This window comes from Mesoplodon mirus, assembly GCF_964341445.2.
Source record: "Mesoplodon mirus genome assembly, chromosome: 7".
NCBI classification, from domain to species: domain Eukaryota; kingdom Metazoa; phylum Chordata; class Mammalia; order Artiodactyla; family Ziphiidae; genus Mesoplodon; species Mesoplodon mirus.
Genome location: NC_138983.1, coordinates 122994481 through 123021358, shown reverse-complemented (window position 1 = coordinate 123021358; position 26878 = coordinate 122994481). Strand labels below are relative to the sequence as shown.

Sequence of the window (26878 nt, the reverse complement as noted above, 5' to 3'; positions counted from 1 at the left end):
TGCTGGCAGGCCAGGCCAGCTCGGGTCCGTGATAAACAAAGCCCCTCCCCCCGTACTCAGCAGGGCCTGCCACTTAATCCCAGAGCATGATAAGACCCAAGAATGAGGAAAGGGTCCTGCCGATTCTGTCATGGGGCACACAGAGTTTTTTATACCCTCTCCAGCAGACATGAAAACATACCCTGTTACGTACTCAGAGAGTCTGCCTCTCTGTCTCCCTGGCTCCATCACCCACCTCTCGCCCCAAAAGCAGGACAGAACACACACAAGCAAAGACGCACGCAGACTCAGAAGCAGGCAATCCTTTATCCATGTACAGCCAGAGAAAGGAAGGCTTTCGAGTCACCCATGACCTTGCTAGAGGGTCAGGGGCCGCTGCAAGGAAGCAAATGCCTCTTGGCACTCAGGACCAAGTACCCCATCCCAGACCCCTTGACTCACAACTACTCTCCTCCCCCAGCATCTCCAACTGGCTAAGCAGGGATGTTTCATGGCTCACTGTTTAGACGACCTCACTGTCTCCCCTAAACAGGGCTAAGGCCCAAGTATAGAACGTGTGCTTCTGTTACTGTGGAATAAGCAGGACCACTTCTGCCACGTTCCCTTGAGAGCCCAAGGCCGACCGCAGGAGTGTGTGTGTGCACAGTGAGTGTGTGTGTGTGTGTGTGGAGTGGGTCAGCAGTGGGAGGGGGAAAGGCAGAGACAGAGACCAAGAAGGCAGGTTTTTCTCAAAATTCATCTTGGGTCCACCTGCATCAGAATCCCTGGGGCATATTTACTAATAATGTTGAGTCTCGGATCCCACCTGTACCCACTGAATGGAAGTTTCTGAGCATGAGACCCAGGAGCCTGCATTTCTAATGAGCACCCTCTCTGCTGGGCACAGAGATGTCGAGAACCAAAGGTGCCCAGGGTGGGACAGGATAAGAACCGTCCACGTTGACCTGCACCTCGGAGGCCCCTGTGTGCCTGACGCTTGAGCAGAGGAGGGCTGAGGGCACCCCCGCCTGATGTGTCTGGAGGGAAATGCAGACAGTGGTTCCCAGAGACCCTGCCCTGCCCGTCCCCGGCCTGGCCTACCTGTGTGTGAGCGCAGGTGGCGTTTGAGGGCTGTGTGGCTGGGGAAGGTACGGTTGCACTCGCTGCAGATGTAGCTGCGCACGCCCGCGTGGACCTCCATGTGCTGCTGGAGCGCACTCTGGGCCTGGAAACGCTTCCCGCACAGCAGACAGAAGACAGCCATGTCCGTGCCTGCAGGACACAGCGGGGGAAAGCCTCAGGGCTGGACACAGGCCTTCTTCACCCAGCTAGGCTGGAGCCAGAGCCAGCGTCAGGCCAGCACCCCGGGCCCCACCCTCGGTGGCAAACCCAGGGGTGGTGCAGGCCACGCGATGCTGCTGGAGCCCCCGCTGTGCGGCTCCAACGGTGGACAGAATCCACTTACTTCCTGCCCTCATGGAACCTAAAGTCTAGTGGGAGAAAGACATTAATCAAACACATCAGAGCAGCCAATGAGTCTGCAGTCGTATGGACGTCTGTGTCAAAGGCAGGGTACCAAGAAGGCATCTATCAAAGTGACTTTCAGAGCCTGGCACAGGTGGTGGGGCATCAGGCCAGCCTCTGTGAGGAATCACAATAACGGAGATGATACGTGCCAGCTGTCGTTCAAGTGTAACTAACTTAAAAATCCCATCTCCAAAAGGCAGGCTCTGCATCCCCACCCTTCAGATAAGGAAAAGGAGGCACAGAGAGACTGAGTCACTTGTCCCAAGTAGCACAGAGTTCACAAGCAAACAGGGCTGGGATTCAAACCCAGGAAGCCCAGATTTGATCCGCTCCTAACGCGAGCTACAGACCTGATTCTCTTAACCACGTCTCCATTCATTAATGAGTACATCTTAAGGGTCCATTCATTCAACAAATATTATTTTAGTATCTTCTATAAGGAGGACTCTCTTCTTTGGCCCTGGGGATGTAGCCACGGAAAACCGTACAAAGTGCCTGCCCTCATCACAGATGTTACCCAGCACACTGGGCCATGAGGAGAGCATTCCAAGAAGATGGAATAGTATCTCTGAACTGGAGAGAAACGTGACGGGTCAGAGGATAAGACAGAACAGGGCACCTGAGGAGGCAGAAAGAAAGTAGAGCGGAGGTCAAAGAAGTAGGCAGGGCCAGCTCGTACGGGGTCTTGAAAACCATGTTAAGATCTTTAGGCTCAGGTGGGAGGGAGGGAGATGCAAGAGGGAAGGGATATGGGAACATATGTATATGTATAGCTGGTTCACTTTGTTATAAAGCAGAAAATAACACACCATTGTGAAGCAATTATACTCCAATAAAGTTGTAAAAAAAAAATAAAAGATCTTTAGGCTTCATCCCAAGACCAACGGGCAACTGTCAAGGGATTTTAAGCTAATGAGGGACATGAGATTTTCTTTTTTTTTTTTTTGCGGTACGCAGGCCTCTAACTGCTGTGGCCTCTCCCGTTGCGGAGCACAGGCTCCGGACGTGCAGGCTCAGTGGCCATGGCTCATGGGCCCAGCCGCTCCACGGCACATGGGATCTTCCCGGACTGGGGCACGAACCCATGTCCCCTGCATTGGCAGGCAGACTCTCAACCACTGCGCCACCAGGGAAGCCTGAGATTTTCATTTAACTCTGTCTGGTCGTTCCCTGCGCTAATCAGAAGCACGGGTGGGTACCCCATGGTACCCTACAAAGACAGGCTGACATTTTCTGTCTGTTATCAACCCCCTTCCTGATGCTGCTCTGGGACCATGGCCTTGTGGGATTCAGCACCACAGGACGAAGCATCTAGACCTTCCAAGTCCTCACCAGTAGCTCCTTGCCCACCATTGGACGCCACTTTCCTAAGCATGTCAGCTCCCTGCCCCGGGAAGCTCCCCATCTGCTCGTCTCTCTTTGCCGGCATCTGGGCATCATCACCTGTGGTCAGCCCAGCGCTGCCTCCCCCGTGTAAAGGACACAAGCAGGAAAGGGGGTCAGGCCCAGTGCCTGGCAGCCCAGAGTGGAAGGTAGAGCAGAGCTTTGGCTGTGGCAAGTCGTGGGCTGCTCAGCGTGGCATCAGGGAGCTCCCGGTGGAAAGAGGGTGACAAGAAGGACAGCACGGAGAACCTGTGGCCTCTGGGGACCATCAACAGAGATAGCAAATGGAAGGCCCGTTCTGGACAACTCAGTCCCATTCATGGCTGGGTTTGCAATGAATGGACTGGCGGGAAGGGAAAGACAGCCTCTCATTCCCCCCAGCCCCCCAACCCCTCACAGCACCTTCAGCCACGCTCATCACACCTGCAGACAGACATCGCCTGCATCCAGGTCCAGGGAAGGCTGAGCAGGGGAGGTGGAACATCAGCAAGGGCACAAATTCGCTCCTGGACTCAAGGAGCAGAAGGGAAGGGGAACTACGACAGGCCGTGTGCTAGGTGCTTTACCTATGGTGTCAGCTCATTTAAAACGTGCAAGGCAGGATCCTAGTGCCCCTTTTTACAAATGGGAAAACAGAGTGATTAAGTAACTTGCCTAAGGTCACACAGTTAGAAAGCAGCAGAGCTGGGATTGTTAAATGCTTCAGTATGTCTGATTTCAGAAACCACAGAGCTGGGCTCATGTCTATCTCTGGATCTGCCACCTGTCTGCATGGGCTTCTCTGGGAAGAGGCACAATAATGACACCAGCGAGGCGGCTCCAACCCAGCTGGTTCAGGAGCCCCAGTGCATGCAGGGCCCACCCTAGCAACAGCTGGAGAACCTGGGCCAGGAGGCGTGCAGTGGAAGCCGAGTCACAAGGTAAAGCTCTCTGAAGCCTTCCTACTCCACTGGGAGCCAGCAAGACCTCTGCAAGGTACTGGGGTGCTGGCTCCACTTGATTGAGTGGGCACACTGATGGCAGCGGTCTGCCCAGTAGAAGCAGACGACGGCTGACAGTGAGTCCTCAAAGCCCAGTCTGGCCTGGCCAGCATGCCCCAGAATGGAGTCCGTCTGCAACATGTCCTGTGACACGGCATGTTGTGGCTGCTTCATCCTGAGGGCCCCCAGCACCAGCCCCCTCTCTGGCCCTAACCTCACCCCACAGAGAGTCCTGATGAAGCCAGACATCAAACATCTGCCTTTTATCAGTAAGGTGGAGCAGGTTTCCTGGGCAAACCATGCCCTTTAAGAGCCCAGGTTTCTCCTTATGCATCCTTTGAAATCCTCAGTGTGGAAGGAGTCTGCGTCAGAGGGAACATGAATGAAATTCCCAGTAGGACACCGGAGCCTAAAAAGCCAGGCCCAGGGACTTCCCTGGTGGTCCAATGGTTAGGACTCCATGTTTCCAGTGCAGGTGGTGTGGGTTCAATCCCTGGTTGGGGAACTAAGATTCCCACATGCCTTGTGGGAAGGATGGAAGGGAGGGAGGGAGGGAGGGAGGAGAGAAAGAAAGGAAGGAAGGAGGGAAGGAAGGAAAGAAAGAAGGAGGGAAGGGAAGGGAAGGGAAAGAAAGAAAGAAAGAAAGAAAGAAGGAAAGAAGGAAGAAAAAGAGAGAGAGAGAGAAAGAAAGAAAAAGGAAATTGCATATACGTTTTTAAAAAAAACGCCAGGCCCAGAGGAGCTCTGAGGGTCAGTACCACTGCAGGGCAGACTGAGAGCCTTGCAACCTCACCCCTCCCCGTCTCCCCAGGGCCCCAGAGCTGCCCCACTATGTGGTCCCTTCTTCTCAGGAATGCCTGAACCCATTTCGTGTCCATTCAGCTGACTCGGTGAATATCACCTAGCGTAGGCACTGTGCTAGGTGACAAGAGGGAGGCTGAGATCAACCAGAGAAATAGGGTCCCAGATTAGTGGGGGACACAGACAAGCCAACGACCAGCCAGAGGATAAGACAGGCTGATGCCAAGAGGGCTTCGGAGATTCTGAGTTAGGTTTTAAGAAATGAAGTGGACTGAGAAGCCAAGGACCAGAGCGGGGCACGGGAGCCAGGCTAGAAACCCCGCAAGCAAATTTCAGAGCAGGCAGGGGCTGAGGACAGACCCTGAGGATGAAGATGAGCAGGGAAGGTTATGGGGGTTTGGATGGCGGAGGGCCATATCACCTGGTGGGACAGATTAGATTTCATTCCACAGGCAATGCGGTGCCATGAAAAGAGGGGCTGGGGTGCTAGCATGATCCAACCAGTATGTAAGGGCAATGCCCCTGGGGATTGCAAGGACACCAACAGCAGTGGCAAGTGGCTGAAAGCAGGGAGGAACATGACGGCTTCTGTGCTACCACTGGAGGAGAGTGGGGACCAGTCTAGGGTAGGGGCTGGGAGGACAGGAGGACCGGAGAAGCGGAATCCAGGGCAGTGGCAAGACAGGACCCTCAGCCTGGGCTCGAGTCAGGGAGCGTGATGCATTTGAAGTCCTGGACGCCAGCTCTGTACCTTGGTGACAAGTTTAAAGTTCTGCAGTGACCACCTGGAAAGGAAATGCTACAGTCTCCCTACAGTGGTCTCTCTCCCCTTCCTGGGACATCCCACAGGGCACAGGCGCTCTCCCTGGCCACCGAGACACTGCCCCAGGCTCAGAGATGAAGAGACGGGGGCTCTGAGACCCCACATCCACTCTCCATTCTTCTGTTTGGAGATCAGCAGCCGAGAAGATGGAAAAATATTTTTAAAGGAAAAAGGAAAGAGCGGGGGGAGACACAAGAAAAGCTATTGGTGCATGCGAGTTAAAAATCTAGAGATGAGATTTGAGTTATTAAATAATTTGCCGCAGTCTCTGCCTAGCTGATTGTTCGCATGTATGATGAGTCAGGGCAGATTCTATTACACTGGGAGATTAAGCAAATAAATGCTAGCTTTCGGAAACACATTAAAATGTGGGGCTATGGAAATAAAATTATCTAGAAAATTGTATTAGCAATTCATTAGCTGCAGTGAGATGTTTGCCGAGGCGAGGGGGTCCGGCAGTGTTAGCACTCTGGTCCCTTCAATGCCTGAGCCCCTGAGATGCTCACGGCTCCTTCCTCTGCTGTGGGGAGACCTCATGCCTGATACCACTGGGGAGAGGGAAGGAGGCTCCACTGGTTGCAAAAGACATTCAGAAATCAGATGGCCAGCGTGCCACAAGGGAGACCAAAGAAGCACATGGGGCCTGGCTCTGCCACTTACTTGCCTTGTGACCCGGAGCAAGTTGCTGAACTTCTCTGGACCAGCGTTGGCCCGTCGTTTGCCACATTGCTTGTGGTTGTTGAGAGCATCCAATGAGATACCCGAGTGAAAAAGCTTTTTAGCTATGAAGCGGTAGCAAAGCCAACACCAGCCCAGACGATGCCTTTGTCTGAATTAGAAAATCATGCCTCTTCCTCTGGGCAGACACAGATCCTCGCCTGGGCACACAGCTCTGCAAGCAAAGATGGCTGGACTCCAGCCTCCATTTCTCCCTCGGCTGGGCACCCTCCTGCAGTGAACAACCTGGACACAGATCATGGCCGCCCTGCACAATACACAAGCCTAAGTTGTTTTCTCGACTCTGGGTTGCTTCTTCCAGGGAACTGACCCTAGAGAAGGCATCTTGGATGAGTGACACCATTTAGCACTCAGTGCCAAGAACACCTTCTTCCTCTGAGCCCTCAGGATTCCAGCACAATCATTAAACCCTTTGTTGTACTCATTTTTGACATTCAGCTCTGTCTAGTAGATGGTGAGCCCTCCAAAACAGGGCTCTCTGCTCCCTGCTCCCCAGGGCTCTCTGCTTCATTGTTATATCCCCCAAGATAAAGCACAGGGCCTGGCATACAGTAGGTGCTCAATAACTGCATGTTGCATTCAAGAATAAAGAAGGAGCTGAGGGACAATCACAAAGGACAAAGGGGGCAAACAGGGTGGGGAAGGTCATGGTACAGAGCGATGGATGGCTAGAGCTGGGGGAAGCCCAGACCAAATGCAGCCATTCCAGGAGCTTCCCACAGGGCTCTCCTTGGACTTTAGTAATGCCCAGTAACCCCCAGACAGCTGACCTCTTTGGGGCCTCTCTTGTCTGTCTGGTGGGCTGAACAGGACTCCCCGGTTCTGGCTCCGTGTCTGAGCTCTGTTGCTCAGAAGCGAAGACCCAGCCCCTAGAAGAAGGACCAGTTTTACCACGCCATGCAGTGAAACAGAAGACCCTGGTTCTAGCCCGCCGGTGCAGCCCGTCCCGGCTCTGTGACTCTGAGCCAGGTAGCGGCTGCCCTTGGCCTCATTTCTTCATCTAGGGGATGGCATTCATGAGTAAGCTGCCCTTTCCAATACCAACTTCATAGTGCTGTTAGCAGGCAACTGGCAAACGTTACTGAGTATGTAAACCCTACAAATGTACTGTGTTCAATCAATCTGTAAATTTCAGTGTAAATCAGATACATCAATTAGCCTTGGCCCAAAGAAATAATTCATCAGGTCAAAGCACAGCACTTCCTCTGCTCTTCTGAAGAATGAACGGGGCTGTGTTAGGCTGGACCCCAAGCATGTCTGCCTGAAGGGAATTTGCACTAGAAAGGGGGAATGGGTGTGGCAGGGTTGATGGAGAGAGGTCCTAGGTAACAGTGCAGAAGGGCCATGCAAATATCTGTACCCTCACTTGCATCAGTTCTATCTGGAGATGGTGACCCCACCATACCCACCTTCCACCCCCAAGGGCAGCACAGCCAATCTTGGCTGCAGGGCATGTACGACTCACAGATTCCCAATTTAAAACAAGTTTAATTTTAGCCAAAAAATGGGAGAAAGCCAAGGCTAGGGCAGAACAGGAGGCAGGAGGGGTGACACAAACCCAGGGTATTTATTTCACCCAGGTGATGACTGGGTCTGAAATTATGAGACACAAAAACCCTCATGTTGACACCTGTGCCATTTCCATACCAATTAGCTCTTTAATAGAAAGGAAGGAAAAGGATCAGAGGGGTACACAGCCAGAGAAGATGTTCAGGTGCTACACCTTCTTGGAGCAAGGTTCTTATTATCCCTAGAGATAAGCAGTTTCTTAATCAAAAGAGCAGAGGGATCTAAATATACTCGGGCATTTTTTTTTTTTTGGTAAGCCGGCCGTGACTGTTACATGTGTGTGCAAGTGTGTAAGTGTGTCCTTGCACATGGACCAAGGATGGGCTCCTCACGTCCAATTCCACCCAACCTCACCCAAGAAAGGAAGAGCTGCTTCCCCGCCCCCCTGCAACTTCTTCTCTCCAGAGAAAGAAAATATCGTATTTAGGAGGTGTGAAAACCATGACTTAAACTGGAACCACCTGCCCCCTCCAAATCCTCAGACATGACTTGCTACTTCCTCTGACCCTCAGGATTACTCTTTCCTAAGACACCATTTCCAGTCCTGGGAAGCCTTGCAACCAACCACACACCAAAACTGTCACAGAAACTGCCACCTCTTCCTCTTCCCCGTCTTTCTCTTCCTTCCCCCCAGGTCATTGCTAAAAAAGTGGCAGAGCTGCATCATCCACTGTGCAGGAGGAAAAGACAGAGACAAGCAGCCCAGGGCTGACTCACACCGAAGGCAGGAAGGCTCTGTCTGCAACTCAAGAGGCTGGAGGTGGTGGGGAAGGGGGGACAGGACAGGGAGCAGACGAAAGGAAGCAAAAGCTCAGCTCATGACATTGGCAGGGGTGCCTCCCTTTTCACTCCTCCTGTGCCATCACTTAGGGCTTGGCTCCTTTGCAAGGGATCTACTGAAGAAAGCGTCAAACGATCCCTCTCTAGCTCTCCTCCTGGGCATAAGTTGCAGCATCATTCAGGATAAGTCCTGAACTCCCAGCCTTCCTCAGAAGGCTAGCTACATGCACAAAGAGGGCCCAGTCTACCCAGCCCAAGAAAATGTCAGCCCACCGACTGCGCACCCCACCCTGGGAATGACAGCTGCTGGAGAGTGGTAGACAAGTCCCACTGTTTACTGCCTACAGCCTCTCTCCCAGGAAGGGTAGAGAAGGCTGAGAAAACATCTTTGCAAGGCTCGCCTCAAACCAAATTAGCCACAAGTCTGTGCTCCAGTGCTTGTCTCCTACATATAGTCACCTACTGCTGGAGCACTTTTAATCGTCTGCTCAGTTACTCTTCCCAAACCAATCCAGGAGCTAAAGACCTTAGCATCTAGCCTTCTTGTCAATTTCAGTCTTGTCAATTCCCATCTCCTTATCCAGGCCTCCCTACCCCTTTTCCCCTTCTTTCTTATCTGCTTAGAATCTTGGAAGGCACCCATGTATCAATATAACCTTCCATTTCCACAAGGGAAAGGGGGAATGTTAGGGTTTTACATCAGTAGTCCAGGGAGCAGAGAGTTCTCAATGAATAAACAAATGGGGAGGATCCGGAGCAGCTGATTCAAATTTGTTTTAAAACTAAGCCATGTCTCAGAGCACACACCTGTGCATGTATACGCGCCTGTGTGCACGCGTGTGCGCGCGCGCACACACACACACACACACACACACTCGCTTACACAGCCCCCTCAGTCTCTTGGGGAATGTGGCCACAGCCTCAGGCAGCAGCAGCTAGCAATGCTGGCTCCCAGAAACTGTGTATTTGTTTAGCAGCGCGCTGCAGACACAAGTTCATTTCATTACTCAGCACCTCCAGCTACAGTAAACAAATTTGTCAGCTCACTAGCTCATTAAGGTGCACCCCGGACACGGGGGATTTATTGAGACCTGCACAATAAAAGTAACCTGAATGGATGTACTAATTTTGTCAATCACTCCAACAAACGAGCCAAAGAGGGGGAGAAACTGGGGGAAGGGGACAAGAGCACGGGTGGCAAAGAAAGGAAGAGGTAAAAAGGAAGAAGAAAGTTGAGTTTGGTTTGCAAGAGAGGGTTAACGGGTTAAGATGGGGCCAGGTCTGTGCTTTGCTGCCTGGTTACATGACGGCCTCCCCGTTCCATCTACCTCACGCCGGGCCACCCTGTCCAGGGTGCATGGGTCCCCTGGTGGGACGGTGTCAAGGGCAAACTCAATGGCAAGGTGTCAAACCAAGTCCCGGATCCCTGGCATCAGAGAGGGAACTAAGGATTCGAGGACGCAGAGCCCCCCTGGAGGAAGCAGCAGCCTCCACGTCATTAGAGACTCGTTGTCTCTCCTGGAATCCCCCAGCCATACCACAGCCCCTTCTCAGCCCAGCTCCCGGACCCTTCCAGCCATTCCGGAATGAATCCAAACGTCCACCACAAGGGCCGAGGGAGGAAAAAGGGAAGGGAGACGGGTGTGCGTGTAGTGGGGGGTTTGGGGTGGAGAGTAAATCCGGAGAGGTATGCAGCCCTCTGGTCTGTAACTTTCAAAATGACAGCAGGACTGGGGCAAAGGTCACGGGGTCCAAGGCCTTAAGCACCTCCGCCAGCTGTGGCAGTGCGGCCCAGAGCCCGCAGGACGCCTGCCCGTATAAATCAGCCGTAAGCAGCACCCGCTGGGGGCGAGGACAATGGGCCCACACGGGGGTGGGAGGCAAGACAATGGGGCCCGGCCAGTGCGCAGGCCCGGAACAAATGTGCCCTGGCACCACGGGGGCCCCCATTTGTGAAACTAATTGGCCCACGATTGAAAAATTGGACCAACTTCAACGGCCCTGAGTGGAGAGGGGTGGCCCGCGGTCCCTTAACCTAGCCCGGCTCTGCAGAGCCTGCCCGGCCCAGCCCTGGGGGTCTGAAATGGAAACGGCTCTCAGGCACTGCCCACTCTGGCAGTGGGAGATGGGACCTTTGAGATGGGGCCGCCTGGGAGAGGAGGGGTGGTGGAGGGCCGGTGGGCCTCTTGCTGCCTTGAAGGACCGGTACCCAGTTTCTCCTCCCAAGAGGCAGAGAAGAACTGAGTTCCTCAGTTTCTCTACACTGCTTGTTCTGTAGGACTAAAGCTCAAAAGAGAGAGGCAGGTACCTGTCTACCCCGAGGGGTCTTGAAACCAAAGGGCTCCCAGCTTTCTTCCTTTGGGGGTAGGTGGGTGCAAATAAACACAGAACTACAATGGGTTCCTTCCTCAATCCGGCCTCCCTGGCATGTGTTCAGCTCTGTGCCCTTGGCCTACAACCACTGCGGGAAGCCTGCAGCTCTCTGCAAGGCTGCATGAGAGCTGGCCTTTAAGAAGCTGGTCCTGAGACTTCTGGGAAAGAAGCCCTGGAATGTGTGATGGGAAGTCAGTATGGTGTGTGAAAGGACAGGCCAGGGTAATCGTCCCGGCATTGTCCTCTTGCCCTACCCTTTCCTGTGACTTCTCACTATTGGCTCCCACTTGAAGAGGACTGGAAGAGTAGAAAGCACTGGAGTCTTCAGCCGGAAGGCCTGTCCTCAAGTCCTGGCTCAATGGCTAACTTGCTGTGCACTCTCAGGTAGGTTACTGGACTTCTCTGGGCCTCAGTATCCTCAACAGAAAAATGAAGGTGGAAGTAAATGATCTTAAAAGGTTCCCCCCATTCTAACAGTCAATAATTCTAGGCCTATTTGAAGAGGATGCTGGAAGACGGAAAGGTCTTTCTCCCACGGATATGCACTTCAGGCATCTCTCCTTCAAAATCTCACTTGACAGCCTTCTTTTAGTTAAAGAGAATCTCAGGGCTCCAGTGGGAACCACTGTCTTTGGCTCACAGAGGGACAGTCCCAGGAGAGACACAGAAGAGATCTAAGCTTGACTGATCATTTGCTTTGGCCGATCCAGGTCTCTTCCTCTGAACCCTCAAGCGGTCCTGAGAGATGGGGTGCTTAGAAAGATAGGGAAAGCAAGATAGGTTCTCTCACCAGTTACCAGCTAGTACCTCCTAGAACTGGCCATACACCCAGAAGGGCAATTCTTTTTTTTTTTTTTTTTTTTTTTTTTTTTTTTTTTTTTACTTATTTTTGGCTGCGTTGGGTCTTCGTTGCTGCACACGGGCTTTCTCTAGTTGTGGCGAGTGGGGGCTACTCTTCGTTGCAGTGAGCAGGCTTCTCATTGTGGTGGCTTCTCTTGTTGCGGATCACAGGCTCCAGGCGTGTGGGCTTCAGTAGTTGCAGCACATGGGCTCAGTAGTTGTGGCTCATTGGCTCAGTAGTTGTGGCTCGTGGACTCTAGAGCGCAGGCTCAGTAGTTGTGGCGCATGGGCTTAGTTGCTCCGCAGCGTGTGGGGATCTTCCCGGACCAGGGCTCGAACCTGTGTCCCCTGCATTGGCAGGCGGATTCTTAACCACTGTACCGCCAAAGAAGTCCCAGAAGGGCAATTCTTGAGTCACTGGGTCTGAGGGTACCTGCCTGCCTCTCTGTGCTGGGCAAGGGCCAGGTGATGGGGTGGGGAGAGAGGAGCAGGGGCTTTCTCTCCCCTGCCCCCAGCACCAGGATGACAGAAAAACCAACCAAGATGATGGGTCAGAGAACCAGACCCCCTGAATCCAGTGGCCTCATTTCCTTAGCACGTTGCCCAACACACAGTAGGCACTTCAGTTTTGAGCAGTGTGTCCAAAGCATCACGAGAGGGCACTGAGGTTCCGCCTGAAGATGAGACCCAATTTCCTTATTGTACAATAACTTATTACCAGGCCTCTCCCTCTCTCGTCTTCTTTAAATGTACAAGACATTGTCAATAGAGAGGTCATCTCCCTAGATCCAGGCATCCCCAAAGGCATCCTGAGGTGCCTGGACAGGAACTGGAGCCCAGGAGAGGGATCACTGGAAAAAAGATAGCAACTCAGCTGGGGTCCTATCTAAAATGTCCTGTAAACCCCAATGTATTTCAGAGATGAGAAGGAGGCCCACGTAGAAGAGAAGGGACGGACAAGGAGACAGGCAGACCTTTGCAAGACAAAGACCCAGAAACAGGATGGGGTGGGGAGGGGAGCAGGGGCTGGGGGAGACAGAAATTCAAAATAAAATGAAATACTGCTTGTTTCAGAGCCATTTAAATATCAGACAAACATTGGGCACTGGAAAGAAAAACTACCTCATATAAATAAACAAAAACAAACCAGAAAAAGAGAAGGATATATTCATTTTACTGACATTTTAACGGTTCCTCTCCTTCCCCCCCCGCCCCCCCGCCAGAAGATGATTACAAATTAAGCAGCATTTAAATGCTTTTTACTGTCGACAATTAAAAGGAGGGCTGTGAGCCTGAGAGTGTGGTGGCCATTCATTCCCACGGTAACCAGGCTATCTGAGGCACCTCCAGGCCTACCCGTACTGTACCGCACACAATGGCCAAAGAGGGAAAAGTCCACACACCATGAATTCTGCAGGACGTTCAGAAGCAAATTAAAATATAAAAAGCTCCTGGCACAAAGATAGATACCAAGAGTGAGGGCTGGGCAGGCAGGTCAAGCTCGTGGAGTTAAAATCTTAGCAACGGAGAGTTTAAGCACAGCCTGATTACACCTTATTCAGGGCTGCCTTGCATTTGGTTTATGTAGAGAGTGTGTGTGTGTGTGTGTGTGTGTGTGTGTGTGTGTGTGTTACAGGAAGGATGGAGGGACAGAGAAATAAACAATTAAGAGAGCCCAGGAGCTCTATGCAAGACCCCAGACTCCAGACCCCAGGGAATGGGTAGAGAGGACACACCAGATGCCCCAACCTGGGCTTCACAGTGGGCACTGGTCCACCCCTCCAGTGCCTGAGCCATGGTCTTCTCTGCTGGACCACAGGTAGGAACCAGGTGATCTGAATTTCACTCTGGTGAGAGGAAAGGATTTCATTCCAGGGTGGACCCAAGAACAAATTTTAAGTTTCCAGAAACCAACTCTTTCATTGTCCACACTAACCCACCCAGCCAATACCGCCAATATTCATGTCTTTCTGAAAGGCTAAACCCGACTCCATGTTGGGTCTCAGCAAATTTTATGGCTAGAGCTCTGTGTTAGCCAACTTAAAATGGATTCTAAGAACCCATATCATCACAGGGACCTTTTAGAATAATGAAAACTCACCCCCAGGATAAAGGGGAGAAAAGCAAGGATTAAAAAAGAAAAGGAGTGTGGCATGGGGAATATGGGCTGTAGCCACCAATTTCCTTTTCAGTCCTTCGGAGACGAAGATGGAAAGCAACAGAAGTGAGCTGGCTACCAGGTGGAGGGCGAGAGGAGGCTGGATTTGGAAGAAGCCGGGTACATTTCTGTGCCCTAAGTTTAATATGCAGGAGGGGTGACACAGAAATAAAAGAGACACGTCCCCTTTAAAAGGAAATATAATTTACAGTGTGCAGCCAGGCGGCCCATAGTTTCAATCTCGTTTACTATAGAGAAAACTCTGCTAGCTGTTCTCTATCCCACAAATCCGATTTAATCAGACAAGCCAGCCAGCGTGGCTTGGAGTAAAAACGGATAATTAGTAAACAGAGAGCTACTCCAGTGCTTCATTGGCATTCGAGTTGGGCTACTGTGTCGCATTTAAAATGCAGTCTGATGAAGTTTACAAAATCAAACCATTTGTTACTCCTATTGAAGAGGCTTCAGGCCACTTGCAATTAAATTGGAATTAGTGCTCAGAATGAGACACAGCAAATTCATACTAAAAAGGGATCTGACTTTGAGACATTTGACTTCACTTCAACAGTTTCTGTGTGAGTGTGTGTGGGTGGGTGTTACTAAAAGACTCCTCACTCGCCCCGACTCTGCAGGGCTCCCCAACTCGTGAGCTTGCCCCTGACAACCTGCTATGCTCTGGGCTGGCTTCGGGGAATGGGGCAAGGGTGGGGGGAGGGGACAGACAGCTGACACTGGGGATCCAGGCCCTGCATTCACACCGGGAGGATACTGTACTAGGGAAAATGTGTCCACAAAGGACCATATGGCTCCCTTCTGCATTGAACCTTCGGACAAGGGGTGGAAAGGGGGCGGGGAAGCTGCCAGAAGGCACACTTCCAGGGGGCACCAGCCCCGCCCACCTCAGACAGCAGGCTGGCAGCTTGGGGAGAATGGGGGCACCTTCCCCACCCACCCCCCACATCGGCTGGGTTCCTGTGATGCTCCTGCCTGCCCTCCCGCAAAGCCCCGTGCACAGGGAGGGTTTCTGTCACCATGTGCTACTCATGAAAACACTCCTGGTCCAGGGCACTGCCCTTCTAGGCAGAAAAGGTAGGGCAAACTGTCTTGGCAGGGCCTCTTAACCTTGAGGCCATGAAACCCCCAAGCAATCCAGGGATAGAATTCAGGAGGTTGGAAAACTAGGAGGGTAAAAATATTACATGTTTATTTTTACCAACCTCTAACTGAAATTTAGCAGTTCCTTCAATGGGGAATGAAAGCAACAAAGCAGTCAGATGAGCTGTACCTGTGACTTGGTCAACCACAGACAGCTAGACATTTTCATACCACATTGGAAGAAATGTTGAAGTTACCTCAAAATATTTATGCAAACTGTAGGTAGCTGACCACTGCTTGAGCCTGTTAACAGGGTAACAAAGAATCACACATATACTGTATTACAATGGTTTAAAAATATTTTGCTATCTGTATTTAAATTTTCCATTTGTAATCTTATATACTTCACCTTATGCCTCTAAAGACATTATTCTGAGGAGGGGTTCATAGGTTTCACCAGATTTCCCAAGGGGCCCATGGCACAAAATGTTAAGAATTCCTGGTCTAGGGGCTCGGGGGAGGGAGGCGGAGTTATTGTTCAATGCAGACACAGTTTCAGTTTGGGAAGATGGAAAAGTTCTGTGGGAGGATGGTGGTGACAGTTACACAACGTGATGGTACTTAATGCCACTGAACTGTACTCTTACAAATGGTTAAAATGGGGCTCCCTTGGTGGCGCGGTGGTTGAGAGTCCGCCTGCCGATGCTGGGGACATGGGTTCGTGCCCCGGTCCGGGAGGATCCCACATGCTGCGGAGCGGCTGGGCCCGTGAGCCATGGGTGCTGGGCCTGCGCGTCCGGAGCCTGTGCTCCGCAACGGGAGAGGCCACGGCGGTGAGAGGCCCGCGTACCGCAAAAAAAAAAAAGGTAAATTCTATGTTATATATATTTTACCCAATTAACAAAAAGAATCCTTAGTCCCAGCTGGTCAAAAGTTACTCGTACTTTTACAATCCCTCTGCTGCCCAGAAGTACAGAGGCTAAATTCCAGTTTCATTCCTTCTAAATGCTTCTCTCTGCTGTTTGGAGGAGAACTGAAGCTCAGGCTCCGAGGAAGCAGGGAGTCATCCTGCACGGGTCCTAGAAAAGGCACGGCAGGAGGTCCAGGCTCACTGCTCAGCTCTGTGGCCACCAACTAGCCTTGGTGGAGTTGCTTCAAGTTCAAGGTTTACCATCTCCCTCTCCCCATCAGAACAAAAGCTGCTTGAGAGCAGGGACCTCATTTCTCTTATACACTGCTGTGTCTCTTGGACCTGGCAGGTGTTTGATGAATCTTTACTGGATGGAGGGAAGGATGCGTGGGCAGATGAAGGATTAAACAAATGAATTTTCTCTCTCTGGCCCTCCATCTCATCTGTGACATAAGAGGATAGGCTCTGTGATCCTTTAAAGCTCCTACAGGCCCCACGGGGTTCCATCTGCTCACCACCTCCCCTACCTATTGCCCACACTTTTCCCTCCAGAGCACAGCCCTCGGAAGTAGATAGCAGGTGGTGCATGTGTACACAGGTGGGGGACGGGCTGCGGCAGGAGCATGCCTGATGTGGATACTGAGGGTGATGGGCCACTGCCCTCGGGCCCCACGACTTTCCTCTGGACCTCAGGCACTGCCACACGGAGAAGAAACGGGCTGGTGATGACACCGAGAGAGGGAGGATGGTGAATTTATAGACTTGCTGAACAGACAGGCAACAAGAGGGAGGCCCGGAGGCCCGAGGAAGAGTCTTTGATGGAGTATCGGGCAGCATGGAATGGCTTTCAAAGCCCAGAAGGAGGAGATTGTCCTTTTTGCTATTCAGGGAGGGTGGGAGAGAAACTTGCGGTCAAGAACAAAAAGCAAAACACATTGTCCACTAGCCTTTCCCACTTCCCCCAAACCTGGAGCTCCCGTCCTTCCAAGTAGGCTGTGTACCTGACTCACTAAATCTTTCCCCGGGAAAGGAGAGGGGGTAGCCGTCCAGCAAACACAAGCCAGGCCTCAAGCCCGGCTTAGGTAGTGTGCATGCTTTTCAGACAACTGATGGGCAATCTGGTCCTCCCTCACCCATCCCCGCAAATGCACGTGCACGTGCACGCGCACACACACACACACATCCCTTGACACCCTGAAGGAAGGTCTGGAGAGAAACCGCAGCCTCACATTCTAAAAAGGAAACACAAAGTGACATGTCACTGAGTGGTTGGGGGTTCTCCTTTCTCCTGTGTGGGTTCTGTTTCCTAGGTGCTTCCCCTTTTAGTTCCTCCTCTGGAGTTTCTGGGCCAGGACTGGAGCGTGAGCTTGGCCCCAGAGCAGACGGGAAAGCCGATGGCCGACTCTCTCAGGCCACAGCCAGGTGCCCAGCACCACAGTCACAAAGAGCCCGAGAAGACACCTCTGTTCTATTTATCCAACACGAGCGCCACTTGACTGCCAAATCTTCCCATCCGTTCTCTTTCCAATTATCTTCATTTCTCCCTTTGGGTGGCAGCACTTTTATTCCCCCTGGGAGACGGCATTGGAGTGTCACTTTTAGCACCATTCACTCATTTTCTCGTGCACTCACGCACCCAATGTTTGCGTTCCAATTCTGCATAGGCATCAGATACCAAGGCTTCAGTGTTAAGAAGACACTTCCTGCCCCTATGAAGCTTACAGACTAAGAAGTGGAGAGAAAGAAGCCTGGACTCTGAAGTCAGACAGAACCTGGCTCTGTCATTTACTTCCTAGCTAGAGAATCATATGCACATTTCCTAATATCTCTGGGTCTTGGCTTCTTTCTCTTTATTAGAGTCCTAACACCCACCATGCAAGGTCGCTGGGAGGATTTGAGATAATATATGAAAGTGTCTACCACAGTGCCAGATGGTAGGGAGTGGAGAAATGGTAGCTGATTAGAACAGAGATCCAGGGGCCTGGTTGAGGGCCATAGAGAGACAGGTATGTAAATAAGTGGGTCGTGGTGTTTGAACTTAGATACCCTGAAATGAGCAGGCCCACTCCAGGAGATGCTGATACAGAACCCTCCAGGCCCTTCATCACTAGTAAGAGCTATTCCTCTAAAGTATTCAATTGAAACCTCCTTCCCAGCCTCCCAGTTCTCCCATCCAGCTACACTCACCAGAACCATTCTCGGATCCCTAACCACTCCCAGAATGTCCTTCCTTTGCTTGCTTCCTTCTCCATCAGCCGATACTTCAAGGCCCATGGTTCAACTCCCAGCTGCCTCCTGGCCAATTCCTGAATCCCTTCTCCATTATCCTTCCATTGTACCACCCCTGCCAAGTGCTAAACTTGGGTCAGTCTGACTCCTGGCCTCCTCCACCCCTAGAGCTGCCTACACACACTGCCTCTACTTCCCACGTGCTCATTCACCCCTCAACCCACCATGTCTCATCCCTGCTTCCATCATCCTATGAGCACCAAAACTGTTCGCCTCTGATAACCAATGACCCCCAGGTCACTAAATCCAACAGACGTTTCTATCCTTCCTCTTAGGGGACTTAACAGCAGCATTAAGGTTGATGACTACTTTTTCCTTTTTGAAACCTCTTCCTTTAGCTCCACGACACCACACTCTCCTGGTCTCCATCCTATTTCTTCCAGCAACTCCTTTTGAACCTCTGTGATGCGTCGGGATTGTCCTGGAGGGTAAAGTGTGTTGGAGTCCCTCTGCATTCTGTTCCAAGCTCTCCTCTCTTGCTCTCCGCTCCTGTTTTGTAAACTCACCCACTTCCAGGGCTTCAAGGATCATTTAGATGCTGATGACTCCAACATTTACATGGCCAGCAAGTCTCTCTCTTTCCCAAATTCTAGACATAGCTGTGTATCCAAATACCTCTTGGATAGGTCCCCACTGGATGTCACACAGGACTTAGTACTGTGATAGCAAAACTGTTCATCCTCTTAACAACAGCAACAATAAAGCTCTGCTTCTCCTCCTGTGATCCCCATTTCAGTAAACAGCTCCACTGTCACCCGTTGGGCCCCAAACAAGAAAAGGGGTCATCATCCTTGATTTCCTTTCTCTCTCACCTCCCACAACAGATCAATGATCAAAGTTCTCCAGCCTCCTAAATATCTTAAATTTTTTCCATTTCTTATCCATCCCCACTGCAACTACACTGGTTCAAGCTACCATAATTTCTTGCCTAGATTATGGCAATACTGTCCTAACTAATCTCCCTGCCTTCAGTTTAAACCCCTCCAATCTATTCACAACTGTGTAGTCCAGGTCATTTTTCTAAAACATAATTTGATGTCACTCTCCTGACTAAGGCCTGTTAATGTCTCCCCATCACTCTCAGGAAAAAGGCAGAGCTACTTAAAGTGGTTTTTAGGGGTCTTTCACATGTAATGCCCATCCATCTCTCCAGTCTCAGGTCTCAGCCCTCTTTCCCTCTCCCATTTTCAGTTCCATGAATCTGCCTTATTCTCTCCCAGCATGGGCATTGACCCACGTTGACCTCAGCCTGGCATTCTTCCCTTCCTCCCCCAGTACCCCATTTTCTTTACTTAATAACTTCTCATATTTCAGATGACACCACCTCCGAGAAGCCTCCCCAATTCCCCATCCAAGTTGGAGGCCTACATGTGTGCTCTTATAACATCTTATGCCTCCACTATAACAATATTTATCCTGTATATGACTTGCTTACTTATCTCTCTCCCTTTAAGACATGAGCCCCAGAAGGACAGGAATTCTGTTTTGCTTACCACTGTATTCCCAGAGCCTAATATACTACTAGGTACATAATGGGTGTTCAATAAATATTTACTGAATGGATAAACAAGTGAGTACATAAAAATTTAACCTATTAACATCTCTGTGAGTTTGGACCACAGTCTTTGGCAAGTTATGATTTCTAAAGCCCAAACCATTATTAATATTTGACTCTTATCAACTTCAAGTAAACACGCCTCCTTACCCTCTCCAGCCACCCTGCCACCAGCCCAGATTCCCTGTGAGTTGCAGGCTTCTGGGCCTGTATGTTCCTATACCTTTAACTTGTCTGACTGTTAGGTGTACATTCATATCCATGTGCTTTAGAAACGGGCATGGGCTCTCCTGGGCTTGGTTTCTCCTCCCAACCTGGAAGTACTCATCCATGTGGTACCCAGTGCAGACATCTCTTCAAGATGGAGAGTCATTCACATCAATGGAGGATCTAGATCTTTGAATAAAAGGGCTGCAGAATGGAGTTCCCAGATATTACCCCCTGGCCAAAGCTGTGAGCTGGCAGCCAATAAGCACCCACCATTTGGAACCTGAAGTTAAAACTGGCAACTCCTCCTGGTCACTGGCAGAACATGGACCCAAGGCTACAGATGCCCCTGGTATCCGCTTCCTACCTCTATCTCCTCTAAGACCAGAGCAGGCCCTCAGCTCTCCCTGCAGGACCTGCTCTGAGCTGCCCACAGGACAGCGCCCTCTACACCTGGGCAATGAGCTGTCCCAAGTCACACTCTTGGTGGGCTTTCATCCTTCTTCAGATGGTGATGATGTATATTATACTATTCTGAGATTCGATCTCTACAGCAGATGGAAAACCCTTAAAGCAGAGCTGCTAATGGAAATGCCAAAAGTCGTGTCACTATCGCACACATAAATTGTGACCTTCAATACCATCCTGCTAGGAAAATCAAGATTGATTTTTCTTAAAGAGTTCAACAGGCTTTTGTCAGATTGGAGTCCGGCTTTGCTCTCTGACCTGGCCAAAGACCCAGGCTCTTGTGGCTCTAGGGATGACCTACCGGTAGTTAGCATAGTACCAGGTGTCCTTGTAAGCAAATGTGACAACCAGGTAGCCCCCAGGATATACCAGGTCCCAGGCAAAGAGGCCCTGGCCCTGGCCACATCCAGTCAAGGTTTTCCGGACACCTTGCCCACACCTACCTTCCCGCCACACCCCTCAGCACCCTTGGCAGTGAGAAAGCAGTGTTTACTCCATCATCGTTATGCGCCTTTCCAAACTTTTTTTTTGGGGGGTGGGGGTGGGAAGCTATGATTTTTTAGGCTAGTGCTAGGGGCCTTTGAGAATTAGCAAATACTGATGATGCTTTCTGTTCATTCAGGTTCGAGTAATGTGGGTGTGCAGGGTTCTGGCACAGGTCATTGAAAGGAGTGAGGAATTGTCAAAATGTTCCCATCTGAGCCCAGATGGAAGCACTGTGGAGTTGTTGAAGCCTCTGGGATCAGTGGCAAAGACCAGCAAGAAAGACCTTATCTTTCCAAAGATGCTGACATCAAGAAGGGTTCCCCTACCACTGCTCACGCAGGTCTGTCTGATTCCATGAGTGTTCTCCACGCAGGGAACGTCAATTACAACCCCGGATGGACATCTTTCTTATGGTCACACCCACTCCTTTGCATAGCATGAGTCTCCTCTGGGCACTTACCAATTTCTTATTCCTCCCTGGCCCCTCCATTCTCCAAATGCTCCCTGGGCCATACATCCCACCCCCTCTCCCTCCTCCTTCCTTCCTCCTCCTCATGTCAGTTGTTTTTTTGGAAACAATGCCCTGTTGAGATAAGATCATAGTTTGCTAGTATTACCAGCACAGAGAAAGCTAATGGCCACCTCTGGATCTGAGGGGCCTAGAGAACGAAGCACTCAGGAGATGGCCATGAGGACTGTACAAACCTCAGATATGGACGGGACAGAAACAGCCCCCAGAGTCTTCCAACTCTGACACCTGGGCAGCTTATGAGCTTTGGGTCTTCTGAAATGCAGTGAGGGTGGTGGACAACCAGGACGGCCTGAGAGGAGGGTGGGGGACACATGTGGACTCCCTGCAACATTTTCTAACTCAGCTGCATCCAGGGCCAAGGTGTCTTTTTCTATTTCTACTGTGATTTTTTATGATGTGCTTAACTTCAGACAAAGCAACTTCTTTCATATCTGAACGGGCAGAATTTGGCATGATTCCCCCAAAAAAGTTCATTCTCCAAAGATGAAGACCCCAATGAGACAATTTACTCAGGGCTGGATGGGCAGTCATGTACCATCTGCACAGAAGGGCTGCCTCTGAATGCGAGAACAGAGTGTTCATATTAATTAACATCTTCATAGAAAGAAAACTCTCCAGGGAGTATCTGTTTGATTATTCCTATTTACTGAGTGACTTTGCTGCGTGGTTGTTCTCTCCCCGAAATCCTAAGGAGCCTAAATGGATTCAGTGAAGGGAGAGGAAGCAGTGCAGCCTTTGGATGGAGATTCTAGGGCGAGAAGGAGCGGGTTGATTCTCCTGTTGCATGTGGGCCTCCAGGCTGGAAAAGCTGCCACCAAGGATCGTGATGCTTACGTATATTCTATGCCCATGTATGCTTGCAAATTGTCAATGTGGGAAACTCGGGAGACATCTACCTGGAAAATGTTTATGACAGAAAGTCCTGCACCCCCCCAAACCTTCTAAGTGACAGCTATCTCTGGTAGGTGTCCCTGCCCCATCTCATTCAGTCCTCATAACTGTCCCCAGATGGGAACCACGTGAGGAGCACCAGGATTACTGATGGGCTGGCTGACTCATGTACTAATTAATTATTAGTTTAATTAATTAATGGGTGGCTACCACGAGGCAACAGAGAAAAATAAGAACGCTGCTAGAACTTTCCTCGTGTTTATATTGATTAGGAACCAGCTGCTGGGCTATATGGGTCTTGGGGGAGATGCTGATGAATCAGACAGATACGGTCCCTGCCCTCGGAGAGCCTCCTGTCTACAGAAGGAGACAAGCTAGCATTACAACTTAAAAAACTCTCAAGATTGGAATGTAAGGTCGAGAAGGAATCAGGCTCCACGTGAAGTCTCCCAGCGTCTGCCCCTCACAACACGGACTCATACACTCTTCTTAAGAGGCTATAAAATGACATATTTTCATACACACACACACGCCCCCTATTCCCACACCCACACCCACAGCAGAGATATGAATGTCTGCTATTCCGGGCCGGGGCCTGGGTTATGTTGCTGTAGAATTGCAGGCAAGCAGTTGCTCCAACGTCTTGTCCTGGAAGTCTGCTTCTGCTTGAGCTGATTTATTCCAAGGACCATCTGGGCTCGGAGAACAATGTGCTCTCCTATCTGAATGACCAGCCGTATTAGTCATACCCTCTTAACTCGACCCCTCCATCCCCTAATCTTCACACTTTCCTTCATTCCCTTTGACGGAGGCCAAGGACTGGCTCTCTTTTCTCACCTCTCCCTAGGCTGGAGAAGTTCGTCCAGGACAAAGAGCTCCGCCCTCGTGCCTGTGGGTCCAGCAGTCAAACGGGGACAGGCTGGATAAAAAGCTCCCCCCCCACCAACTCTCCTGGCCCCCAGTGCCCTGTTTGGACATGGGGATAAACTCCCCCCAAAATGCTCACCCCAGGCTGCCCAGGGCTCCCCAGGCCCCAAGCCAGATGGACTTGGGAATTAGCTCTCATGTCCATGAGCAACTCATGTCCTAAAAGCTCTCCTTGAACTGGCCCCACTCTGTGCTGAGAACCCACACGCTCCCCAGCGCTTGGACGTGTGGCTTGTCCAACACCGTCAATCTGCCTTAAACTGTCCTCTAGCTGTTTAACATAGGAAGCATCGTATCTATTTTTTCTTTTTCTTTTTTAAATTTTATTGAAGTACAGTTGATGTACAACGTTGTGTTAATTTCCGCTGTACAGCAAAGTGACTCAGTTATACATGTATTTTTTTCCATTATGGTGTTAAGCTACATTTCCTCCAGAGCAGGGAAGAAAAACAATCTTCTATTCTGATCTCCCTTATGGACTAGCAATAGCAAGGTCCAGTGTCACAGCTCGATTTTGCAGTAAGAATGAATGACCCCCAACACAGAAACCCTGAATCTTCGGGCTGAATTTTAAAGAGTTTCAAGTGCAGCCTCATCCCACCTCCCGGCACTCTCCCCAAGGGAGGGCCTGGGTTTCTCTGGGATGGGAAGGAGCCAGCACCTGTTCAGACCCCTAATCCAACATCATATACCTGCTCAGGAAATAAATTCCTTTTTATCAATAGAATTGCACTTGGATGCTACAAGATGCTGTTGATGTTTGTGACCTGTGGGTTTCGTCATGGTGGTTTTGTTGTTTTGTTTTTAGTGCTTAACTAGAGAGAGTGAATGAAAAAGAGAATTCTGGTCTATGCAGACATGCAAATCTCCAATCCTCCTTCCCCACCCCAGTTCCCACTACACGCCCCCCCCCCATTCTTGTCTCTGCCATTCAGATGAGGCGGGTCTCAGTGCATTCTGTCACTTTGCCCCAACGCTACCACTCCATACACACACACACACACACACACACACACACGGCTTTCAGTTTATGTCTCGCCTCGTGCCAAGACAGAATTGATGGTGATGAGCAAAGGAGACAGGAAAAAACTCAAGCAGACAATTAGCTGGGTTAGGTTTATGGCAACAGGCAGCAAACTCATTCATTTCATGTTTTGCAGAATATAAAAGCACTGAAACATTTTAATTTTAAATTCTTATCATTGGATTTACTGCTTTTCTCTCGCAATGATTTGTGTTGCTTTTTAATTTTTACAGTCTCTACAGAAGCCAGATGCTACTGCCTAAGGACAAAATAATAAAAAGCTACTGCAGTCATGAGTTACAGAACAAAAAAGAAGCAAGCAGTTGACAGAAGTTAATATCTCAATTTAACAGTGCTGCTTTGCTAATGATCCTTTGATATGTGTTTATTTAGAAAGGTCTGATCTTGACCTTGAAGGCAAACTCAACCTCAAAGTCTTTATGAGAAAAGAAAAAGACTTTATTTATAGATTGGCTTTATGTCAATCACTCTGGCAGCTGGTCCCCAAATGCCAAGCCACCAGAGGAGGGCGGCGAGGGAAAGTGGGACCCACATCCCCAGTGAAATGTTCATTCAGGGATCGGTGTGGGAGAGGGAAAGTGGAGGACGAGGTTTCAGGGAAGGTCAAACCCAAATGGGGCCATGTTCTTGGCTTCCTCTGGAAGGAAGTCAGGGTGCTTATATTCCCTCTAGAAAATGAGACACAACCAGCATTATAAACCTCAGAAAAGAGACACATGCAAAGGGATGGGGCGTGGGGCAGCGGGACCAGCTCTAAGGGTTCACCCGGACAAGACTTCCAGGAAGGGCTGTGCAGCAGGGCAAGGCCTGGTCTGAGAACCTTCCAGAACTGCACGGAGGACTGAACGTCCCATCCCCAGGAGCAGGAGGGGAGACCTGTCACCCCTTAAGGCCCCAGCAGTTCCGAGATTATTCCTTCAGCCTGACGGCCTCTTCTCTCCCGCCCCAGGCCAAGGCACTGGTCAAGGGAGCTCCCTAGGGTTCGAGAATGCCGGGTGCGGGGCCCCTGGAGCTCCTCCTCACCTCTCGTCTGTGGGAATCCCTGCAGAGGCCACGCCTGGAGGGCCCTCCAGAGACAGCCCTCTGGAGCCCAGGCCCGTGCTTCTTCCTGCGAAGCCTGAGGCTGATGGGGGCTGAGGCCCTCCTCAGCTGAACGGGGCCTTTGGCCCTCACGGTGTTCAGCTCATGATGCCCCCTCCCCTCAGTCTGTACCTGGAAACTCTCCTCTCCTAGTCTCAGTGACCCTCAGAAGCTACTAACGATGCCTCCAGCCACACTTCTGTTCTGAGCGCAAAATCCATAAATCCAAGCGCCCCCAGGATATTCCACAGGCACTTCCACTCAACGTGTCCAAGCCTGAAACCCATGCCTTCTGCTCCCAATCCCGCCCCCCTTCCTGGATCTCTGTCTCAGTTGTCAGCACCATCACCCACTCTGTCACCCAGCCTAGATGTCTGGGTGTCATCCCAGAGGCTTCTTGTCCGCTGCTCCCGCATCCCAATCTAGCGAATGTGGGAGTACCTGAGACCTTCCCATACGTGTCCCCTCCCTGTCCTCCCAGAAAGGCACTGCCTCGTGCCAGCCACCAGCATCCCCACCAGGATTCCCGCGAGAGCCTCCTGAACACAGCCCGTCTCCCCGAAAGCTTCCCCCAGACAACTGCCAAAGTGGCCTACTGGAAACTGATCTGATCTTGTAACTTCCTTTTAAAGGTTTCCCAGGACCCTCCATCACCTACAGATAAAATCGAGGCTCCTTAAGACGGCCTAGCCAGACCTCCGTGGTCTGGGCCTGCCTTCCCCTCCAACCTCCCCTGCCCCGTCAGTCTCAGATGTGATGCTTAGGCCATACCACCACCATCTCCAAGCACGCGTGGCTGTTTCTTCTGTCCAGCTCTCCCTTCATCCTGGCTAATTTCTACTTCTGCTTTAAACCTTATGATGTCTTCTTCTCCAGGAAGCCTTATCTGTCCCCTGGGTATCTACGGTGCACCCTTCCCCCGGGTGCCCACAGTACCCTCTGTACACAAACGTCTCCATCGCTGCGCCCAGCATTGTCCGTTATAATTACCTGCTTACGTGCCTGTCTTCCCACCTCTGAGTTCCCTGAATCAAGACACCACGAGTTACCGATCCTTGTATCCCCAGCATTTAGCACATAGTAGACACTCAATGAATGCTGAATGAATGAATGGCCAGCTGTTTTGCTTCTGAAAATTCTAGGAGCGGGGCGGGGTCGGGGGTGGGCGGTCCTTTAGTGACATGCAGCTCAGTGAGAATCTGGGTTTGGTATAGGGAAGGGGCAGTGATGCGTCACACATCCTTCATCTCCGACTCTTCATAAGCCGAGGGAACGTGTGTGCTCTAGGCTGCCTTCAGTGTACATGTTTTTAGGCTGATAGCACCCAGTTTTGTCAGGTTTCTCTGGGGCCTAAACAGGTTCTTCCAGACCAGCTGGGTGGGCATTCCACTGCCAAAGTTCATCAGTCTCCTCATGTGGGGCTGGAGCAATAGTTCTCCCTG

General features: G+C 50.9%; 1 protein-coding gene across 7 annotated transcripts in view; it reads right to left on the bottom strand.

The window, feature by feature from the left end:
- Positions 1-26878, bottom strand: part of ZBTB16 (zinc finger and BTB domain containing 16) — a 194794-nt gene that overhangs the window by 6627 nt on the left and 161289 nt on the right. For 6 of the 7 annotated variants that reach the window (XM_082626375.1, XM_082626374.1, XM_082626372.1 and 3 more), the window contains exon 5: positions 1081-1251. The exons of the other annotated variant lie outside the window; for it this stretch is intronic. In XM_082626375.1, coding sequence (XP_082482501.1) covers positions 1081-1251 — 171 coding nt within the window. The remainder of the gene's footprint in view (positions 1-1080; positions 1252-26878) is intronic. 7 annotated transcript variants of the gene reach the window in all.